Source organism: Myotis brandtii, unplaced genomic scaffold, assembly GCF_000412655.1.
Source record: "Myotis brandtii unplaced genomic scaffold, ASM41265v1 scaffold350, whole genome shotgun sequence".
Taxonomy (NCBI): domain Eukaryota; kingdom Metazoa; phylum Chordata; class Mammalia; order Chiroptera; family Vespertilionidae; genus Myotis; species Myotis brandtii.
In genome coordinates, this window is record NW_005363468.1 from 857480 (window position 1) to 866376 (window position 8897).

At 40.3% G+C, this 8897-nt stretch overlaps 1 protein-coding gene across 1 annotated transcript in view; it reads left to right on the forward strand.

Annotated features, from left to right (window-relative positions):
- Positions 1-8897, forward strand: part of MYCBP2 (MYC binding protein 2, E3 ubiquitin protein ligase) — a 300054-nt gene that overhangs the window by 132042 nt on the left and 159115 nt on the right. The window contains exons 26-29 of the mRNA XM_014544063.1: positions 895-1048; positions 4303-4475; positions 5579-5704; positions 5794-5921. Of these exons, the coding sequence (XP_014399549.1) occupies positions 895-1048; positions 4303-4475; positions 5579-5704; positions 5794-5921 (581 nt within the window). The remainder of the gene's footprint in view (positions 1-894; positions 1049-4302; positions 4476-5578; positions 5705-5793; positions 5922-8897) is intronic.

Here is an 8897-nt window from a genome sequence, read left to right on the forward strand (position 1 = left end):
ACCTAATTGAAAGGAGGAATTTTTCTATATTGGTTCTTATAAATTATAGAAATTAATTTTAGAAGGTTTCATAAATCAAACTTATCAATCCATACTTGTGTCCATGATATCATCCTATATAATAAAAGCCAAGTGACCAAAAGGACCAGAGACCAGAATGACCATGGCCCCTCACCCCAGCCGGCAGCCCCCCAGTGAGCAGATAGGGACAATCAGGCAGGCAGGCTAGCAGTTAGGGGTGATCAGGGAGGCAGGCAGAGTAGTTAGGGGTGATCAGGCAGGCAGAGTGCTTAGGGGCAGTCAGGCAGGCAGAGGTGGTTAGGGGTAATCAGGCAGGCAGGCGAGTGGTTAGGGTCAATTAGGCAAGCAGGCAGAGGTGGTTAGGGATAATCGGGCAGGCAAGCGAGTGGTTAGGGGTGATCAGGCAGGCAGAGGTGGTTGGGGTGATCAGGCAGGCAGGTGAGTGGTTAGGAACTATTAGGCAGGCAGGTGAATGGTTAGGGGCGATCAGGCAGGCAAGTGAGCAGTTAGGGGCCAGTGTCCCGGATTGCAAGAGTGATGTCTGGCAGTTGGACATCCCCTGTATGCCGGGTTGAGGGCCTCCCCCTCTGCCCCTCTCCCCCACCCCTCTCCCCTGGTGCATGAATTTCATGCACCGGGCCTCTAGTTAATTATATAATAGAGTAGTATAGTGTAGAAATTAACAGCATGTGTTGTAGATTTAGACAGCCTGAGATTTTAGTCCTAATTCTGCTATTTAAAGGTTTTTAGTTATTTAACCTCTTTAAGTTTCAGTTTCTTCGTCTGTAAAATGGAGAAAATAATGATACTTATAAGTTGGGGAAATATAAAAAAGTAATGCATCTTTAAAATATGTAAATATTTTTTCTCAAGGCTTGGTACCTGCTTCTATGTCAGAACCTCCTCCATTTAAATGTCTTCTGATAAATAAAGTGGATGGGAGTTGTAAAACGTTTAATGACTCTGAACAAGAGGATCTGCAAGGATTTGGTGTGTGTCTTGATCCTGTATATGATGTCATTTGGAGGTAAGCTTCTCTGTTTATAAACTAGAGTAGTAAATAAATTTTGATCAAATTCCCTTCTTGTGGTACTATGAAATTTATGTATGGATAGACTTTTCATACCTGAGAACTCCTGTTTAACTATTAACTACACTTTTATCATAGTGATTTATAGGGACCCTTACAGTATAGTGTATTGACTAAGAGCAAGTGTTCTGGGCCAAACTGCCTATAGGTGTATTCCAGCTCCACAATTTACTTTCTGTGTGCCTTTGGAAAAGTTATTGTGACTCTGTGTTCCTCACTTTTTTCACTTATAAAGTAACTAGTGTCCCGATGCACGAAAATTCATGCAAGAGTAGGCCTTCCTTCTCCCGGCTGCCGGCACCGGCTTTCCTCCCTCTGCCACCAGCAGGCACCCGGGACTGCGGGCGGCTTTCCCCGGGCCGGGCCCTGGCTTTGTCAGGAAGGATGTCCAGAAGACGCCTGGTCTGTCTGGTCTAATTAGCATGTTACCCTTTTTTAGTATAGATAATAGTCAGTCTACCTCCTAGATTGGTATGAGAATTGGGGAACTTAAAACAGAGGCACATAGTAAGTGCTGTAGAAGTGTTTGCTACTGTCTTTATAATTAGAAGTTTTACTTTCAAGAGTTCTGTTGGTTATTTTAGTCTGTCAGCAATGTTATCTAAAATTGTATAGAATTCAATGTTTATTGATGCCATAAATATCTAATTATTACTAACTCTGTAGCAGAAATTATGCCAAAGACATTCGAGAATAAGATATGAGCTTGCCCTTCAGGAATGTACATAACCAAATTCCCATATTAGTAGAGAAATATGCAGGGTTATTAAACTCTAGAAATTATAAAAAATGGAGAGGTGGATATAGGTACTCAAGAAATTATATTGCATTTGTTTATGATTTATTATGGCACTTTATATACAAAATGAGTAAAGAAAAGAGTTATCCTCAGAAATTTTAGCTTTGAATGCTATAGGAAGTGTACCCTGCCATTACCAGAGTGGCTCATCAAAGCATTTACTATTTTTCCCCCCTCTTGCTTAGTTTATTTGGCCTGTATAGTTTAGTAGGCCAGAATTCAGATAAGTTGAAAGGTCGAAGTGGTATGAGTGAGGAGGGGGAAAGACTTTTTCATCGTCTTCCTTCTGCCCGTGCCTGCTTTCACTTCTATCAGTCCACCAAGAGGGATGTTTTTTATCAGTCCTGAGGCCTGCATTCAGAGTGAAGGATTACAGTGCTCCCCAGGTTGCTGATCAGCTTACTATCTTATTTGGGCATTTCATTGGAAGTTCTGGAGGCCAGAATTGAATTGAGTAGTGCTTTTGGATCTCCCTGGAAGCTTTATACAATATAAATTAAATAACAAGAGACTAGAGGTGAGTCATGTGTAGTAATTCTTATGAAGACAATAAGGTACTAAGAACCAAAATTAGAGTTTACAGTGCGATAGAATGGATAGAATGGCAGGGATAGAGAGGCAAATTGTGTACAGATAGAATTATTTACTGATTAGAAGTCAATATACAAGAGATTTAGTTTTATTTTCTATATTCCTTATATGTTTTATTTTTAAATGAAGTAAATTTGCATTAACAAAAAGTAAAAGTTGGCAGTTTGCAATTTGTTTCTAGGCACATTCACTAAATTAGAAATGCATTCTCTGAACTAGAGATTATAGAACTAAGGTTCTAAACAGCCATTTCCCTGGGGTCTTAGCAGAACTCTGAAGTGTGAAGTGTAGTGTACAGTTAGTTGAACCTTGCCTTTTTCACAAATGGTGGCAGCAATGGGACAGATGATCTTAAATACCTTGCCAGGTCCTTGATCCAAAATAGATATTAAAAGATGAAGGACAGTCTTCTCCGTGTTCTAGTAAACTAGCTAGAATGTGTTTTTCTTTCATTAGGATCAGACTTCCATTTTATTATCCTAACTTCTGGCTGCTTTGTGTTTTTTAGTAGTGTATTTTTGTTTTACAGCTCTTAAGGCATTTTGAATTTTTTACAATTTTTACTAGAGGCCCGATGCACGAAATTCGTGCAAGAGTAGGACTTTGCAGCCCTGGCTGCCTCGGCCCTTGCAGCCCTGGCTTCATCCAGAAGGGTTGTTCCACTGTTAGGCCATTCGGTCGATTTGCATATTACGCTTTTATTATTATAGACTAGTGGCCCAGTGTATGAAATTCATGCACGGGTGTGGGGGGGAGCTGTGTCCCTCAGTCCAGCCTGCACCTTCTCCAATCTGGGTGCAGCCCTGGCTGCCTCGGCCCTTGCAGCCCTGGCTTCATCCAGAAGGGTTGTTCCACTGTTAGGCCATTCGGTCGATTTGCATATTACGCTTTTATTATTATAGACTAGTGGCCCAGTGTATGAAATTCATGCACGGGTGTGGGGGGGAGCTGTGTCCCTCAGTCCAGCCTGCACCTTCTCCAATCTGGGACCCCTCGGGGGGTGTCCGACTGCCGGTTTAGGCCCGAAACAGCAGTTGGACATCCCTCTCGCAATTCGGGACCGCTGGCTCCTAACCGCTCACCTGCCTGCCTGTCTAATCGCCCCTAACCACTCTGCCTGCTGGCCTGATCGCACCCAACTGCCACCCCCTGCCGGCCTGCTTGCCCCTAACTACCACCCCCTGCTTGCCCCCAGTGGCCCTCCCCTGCTGTCCTGATCGCCCCTAACCACCTCTGCCTTGGCCCGACCACCATGGCTTTGTCTGGAAGGATGTCCAGAAGGTCTCCCTGAAGGTCTCCCTGTCTAATTAGCATATTACCCTTTTATTAGTATAGATTGCTGCTTTACTGTTAGTAGGGTTGAACATCTGCATAATTCTGTTTGTGCTTGCTTTTTGAGAACAGCATTCCATGTCTTTTGACCACCTTTGATTGTCTCTTACTGGCTTTCAGGAGCTCTTATAATTGTGGATATTGTTTTACCTCATATTTTCTTTTGACATGTCCTTTGTCTTTCAACTTTTAAAATGGAATTTTTATTGTACACATGCTTCATACCTATATGTATGCATCAGTTAAGTATACTGTTGCTCTATATTCATGAAGTATTGTGATCTATATTACTATTTTATTTAAATTGTTTTACTTATAAGTGACATAACTTCTTTATATGTTTAGTTCAGATATGAAAATAATGAGCTATATTTGTCCTGTTTAAACTGCCTTATTCTCTTTGTATCATCAATTATGTTTTACAAATGAAACTGTATGTTGAGGTGCTGTAATTATTCTCTCTTGAAAGGTTTCGACCAAATACTAGAGAACTGTGGTGTTACAATGCAGTGGTTGCTGATGCCAGACTTCCTTCTGCAGCAGACATGCAGTCCAGATGCAGTATTCTAAGTCCTGAACTTGCATTACCAACAGGATCAAGGGCTCTCACCACCCGATCTCATGCAGCTTTGCACATTCTAGGTAGGGTTGCTATATGATGATCAGATAATTTTAGCTAATTTTCATTGTGTGCCGAGTATTTTTAAAGAGAATTTAATTTTGTATATTATTTTGTCATGTTTGTTAAACAATATGCTAGATGTAAAATAGGTTATATCCTATTAAGAGATTTATGCTACAGAAAACAATACCTCAAACTTGTACCAACACCATGAAAGATTCATATATACCAAATATAAAGCAGCCTGGATATAATTTTCCAATATAACTATTGTAGATTTTTAAAACTAATTTTAGCTCAACCCGAATACATAAAGTTTAGAGATCTACACTGGATATTCAAATGTAAAAGTATATTTAATTTATATACATTATTTTAAATTCTATAAAATATTATATTAATTTTATAGATTACTTCTCTTTATACAGTACAGTTTTCCACAGCACATCAACTTCATCTCTATTTAATTAATTTGGGATATAGCATTCTCTCTCTCTTTATATACATGTATGTGTATGTGCATATAGATGTATACATACATACATACATACACGCTGTTGTGGAAATTTTATACTTTTACACATAACTGCTTATTCAATTTCTTTAAAAATACCCTTAAAAAGATTCAATTATGTTTATGTAGAATTTTCAATTGTGAAATCGTATCTCTAAGCATAATTACTAGATCACAAATATAATTGCTTGCTTTTTTCACAAATTTCATCTGTTAACCATTGTGAACATCCAGAACTACCATCAGTTGAAGTTATCTCAGGCTAATGTGTCTTCTTCAAATAGTATTTTAAAATGAAACTAAAATAATTCAGAGTTTTATAAAAGGAAGAAGTTTGTAAGGACTCAAAGATTAAGCAATTTCATCTTTTCAGAGATACGGTTTTGTGCAGTACATTGTCATACCATGTATTTTTAAATATAATAATGACCCAATGGAGAGTGTTTATTCATTGCATATGTCCATGAAATGCTGTTCAACGCTTTGAATACATTTGTTGAGCACACTTATAGTTTATTATTTTAATTTATCCCCTATAGTATTTCATCTCATTAATATTATGAGAGATTATAACTTCAAGGAATTGAATGCTTGCTTATTTGTTTTTAGGTTGTCTTGATACCTTAGCAACTATGCAGGATTTAAAAATGGGTGTTGCAAGTACGGAGGAGGAGACTCAAGCAGTAATGAAGGTTTACTCCAAAGAAGATTATAATGTAGTGAACAGGTTTGAAAGTATGTATATTTACATTTAGGAGATATTGTCTTCTAACTGAAATATGTCTGACTATTTTAAAACATGAATCGTCTTTTTTTTTTTTTAGGTCATGGAGGGGGCTGGGGTTACTCTGCTCATTCAGTAGAAGCTATACGTTTTAGTGCTGACACTGACATTTTACTTGGTGGTCTTGGTCTGTTTGGCGGTAGAGGAGAATATACTGCTAAAATTAAGGTAAGCAGTTCATTGACACTGTTGCCTTTTTTGTTTAAAGATGTTTTGACTTGGTTCATTCTTTTCATATTGCTTTCGTTTAAAAAGGACTTGCAGCTCTAGCTGGTTTGGCTCAGTGGATGGAGTGTTGGCCTGCGGACTCAAGGGTCCCAGGTTCGATTCCGGTCAAGGGCATGTACCTTGGTTGCGGGCACATCCCCAGTGGGGAGTGTGCAGGAGGCAGCTGATTGATGTTTCTCTCTCATCGATGTTTCTAACTCTCTATCCCTCTCCCTTCCTCTCTGTAAAAATCAATAAAATATATTTAAAAAAAAAAAAATAAAAAATAAAAAGGACTTGCAGAAACTGGTAAAATCTATAAGTATTAATACTTTATATACTACTAAAATCTTATGTACAATAATACTAAGTCATTAATTCATTAAAAACTTAAAAGTTAAGTAAGAAGGGATCAAATAAGTGGAAGATGATTTTTTTAATAGCCTTGCTATATATAGTAATGTTGGTTTCAGATACTTGCTTTTCATTACCTTGAATACTTCATGCCATTCCCTTCTGGCCTGTAGAGTTTCTGATGAGAAATCACTTATAACCTTACTAGAGGCCTGGTGCACAAAATTTGTGCACTTGGGTTGTCCCTCAGGCTGGCCTGTGCCCTCTCACAGTCCAGGACCACTCGGGGGATGTCCGACTGATGGCAGGGAATGGGCTTAAGCAGGCAGTTGGACATCCTTAGTGCTGTCGCAGAGGCGGGAGAGGTTCCACCACTGCTACTGCACTCGTCAGCCATGAGCCTGGCTTCTGGCTGAGCGGTGCTCCCCGTGTGGGAGTGCACTGACCACCAGGGGTCATATCCTGCATTGAGTGTCTGCCCCCTGGTGGTCAGTGTGCATCACAGCAACCGGTTGTTCCACCATTCAGTCAATTTGCATATTAGCCTTTTATTATATAGGATAGGAGCTCCTTTGTAGGTAACTAACTGCTTTTCTTTTGCTGCCTTTATGATTCTCTCTCTGTCTTTAATTTTTGGCATTTTAATTATGATGTGTCTGGGCATAGATCTGTTTGGGTTCTTCTTGTTTGGGACTCTTTGCCTCCTAGACTTGTGTGATGTTTTTCTTCACCAGGTTTGGGATGTTTTCTGCCATTATTTCTTCAAACAGGTTCTCTAGCCCTTGCTCAATTTCTTCATCTCTTGGTACTTCTCTGATGCAAATATTGGTATATTTCATGGTGTCCCACAGCTCCCTTAAGCTGTCCTCCTGTTTTTTAATTGTTTTTTTTTTTCTTTTTGGTTCTCTGATTGAGTGATTTTCTCTACCCTGTTTCCTAATTCACTGATATAATCCTTGACTTCCCCTAATCTGCTGTGTATTCCTTCCAATGTGTTCTTTATTAGTGCTATGTCATTCTTCATTCCTGACTGGGCTTTTATTTGTTACCATATCTTTTCTCATGCTATTGAGCATCCTTGCTATCATTATTCTAAACTCTATATCTGATAAAGTTCTTATCTCTATTTCCTTTAGCTCTTCTTCTAGAGAATTCTCTTGTTCTTTCATTTGGAGCTTGTTTTTTTGTCTCCCCATTTTGGCTGCCTGTTTGAGTTTGTGTCTGTGTATTAGATAGATCTGCTATGAATCCCAATCTCTAGTGCAGGACAGTGTCAGACACTGTTTGTGACTGGCCCTGAGTACCTTTTTTGGATCTGTCAGCAATCCACAGTTGTGGCTCTGTCAGCTGGGACTGGAAACTTTTGGAAAGGACCAATATGTGCACCAAGATCTGCTTTTCCTAGCCCCTAGCCCTCAATTAGATCAGGCAAAGATTCAAAGCCTCCAGAGATCCATATCTCTCTGTTTTCTGATTGTTACTCAGTTTTGATTAGCCTGAGGCTATCCACCACAGGGTGGAGCAAGAGGTTTTCCAACAGGGTGGGGCAGTTGCATCTGCCTGCAGGCTGGTTGTTATTCTCAGTCTCTTAATGGGCCTCAGAAACTCCACAGGGTGGGGCAAAGGTGTTTCCAATAGGGTGGAGCAATTGCTTCCCCCTCAGGCAAAACTGCCTGGATGGTAAAGGTCTCTAGAGAAAGGTGTCCTTTGCAGTATGAAGAATGACTCAGCACAAGAAATCAGGGTGTCTGCCTTCTGAGTTCTAACCCCAGACTCCCCAACTCTGGCTTTTGCTCACACAGCTCCATTCCACTCTGCCCTACCTCTGCCAGAGCCCAAGGTGAGCAGCTACAAACCAGATTTTGTGGCTTGGCCCTTTAAGAGGGTACTCGCATTTCCAGCCCCCATTTTTTGTTTGTATCATTCACCCCTGTATGCCCAGTTCTTAGAACTGTATGTATTCAAAGAGATTTGTTAAAAATAAGCAAGGGAGCCAGGTTGGGGCGACTTATTAAGGAGTTTTATATCATGCTGCAAAGACAGAAATGAGAAACTGCTACATAACTTTAAGGAAGTATGCTGATCAATTGTTCATTTTAAAACATTAAAAGAAGAAATCCTCAGCTTTGTGGAATATGGGTTAGAGAAAGGAGATAAGACTAATTACTTGTTGTTGAGCTATTCTAGCAAATACCAGTGGATATGGGTGAACCAACCAGCTTTGGTACCAGGAATAGAGTGGACATAGTGATGGTAGAGAGATATGGAAAAAGGGAGCATTCCAGGTCTCTTCTCTCAGTAACTAGCAAAGAATGATAGTGCCATTTATCAGAATGTTGAAGGCAGGAGGAGGGAGAGATGAGTCACTTCAGAATGAGTAAGATGGAGCTGCTAGGGGAATCATTGGACTGTGGAGATTAAGATCTGCGCTGGAGATGGATTTCAAATTATCCTGTATAATAAAAGCCCAGCAACCGAAATGGCGGAATGACCAGAGACCAGAATGACCACAGCCCCTTGCCCCAGCCAGCCCCGCCCCCCAGGAGGGACCCCACCCCGATCGGGGGCATGGCCGGCCGGCAA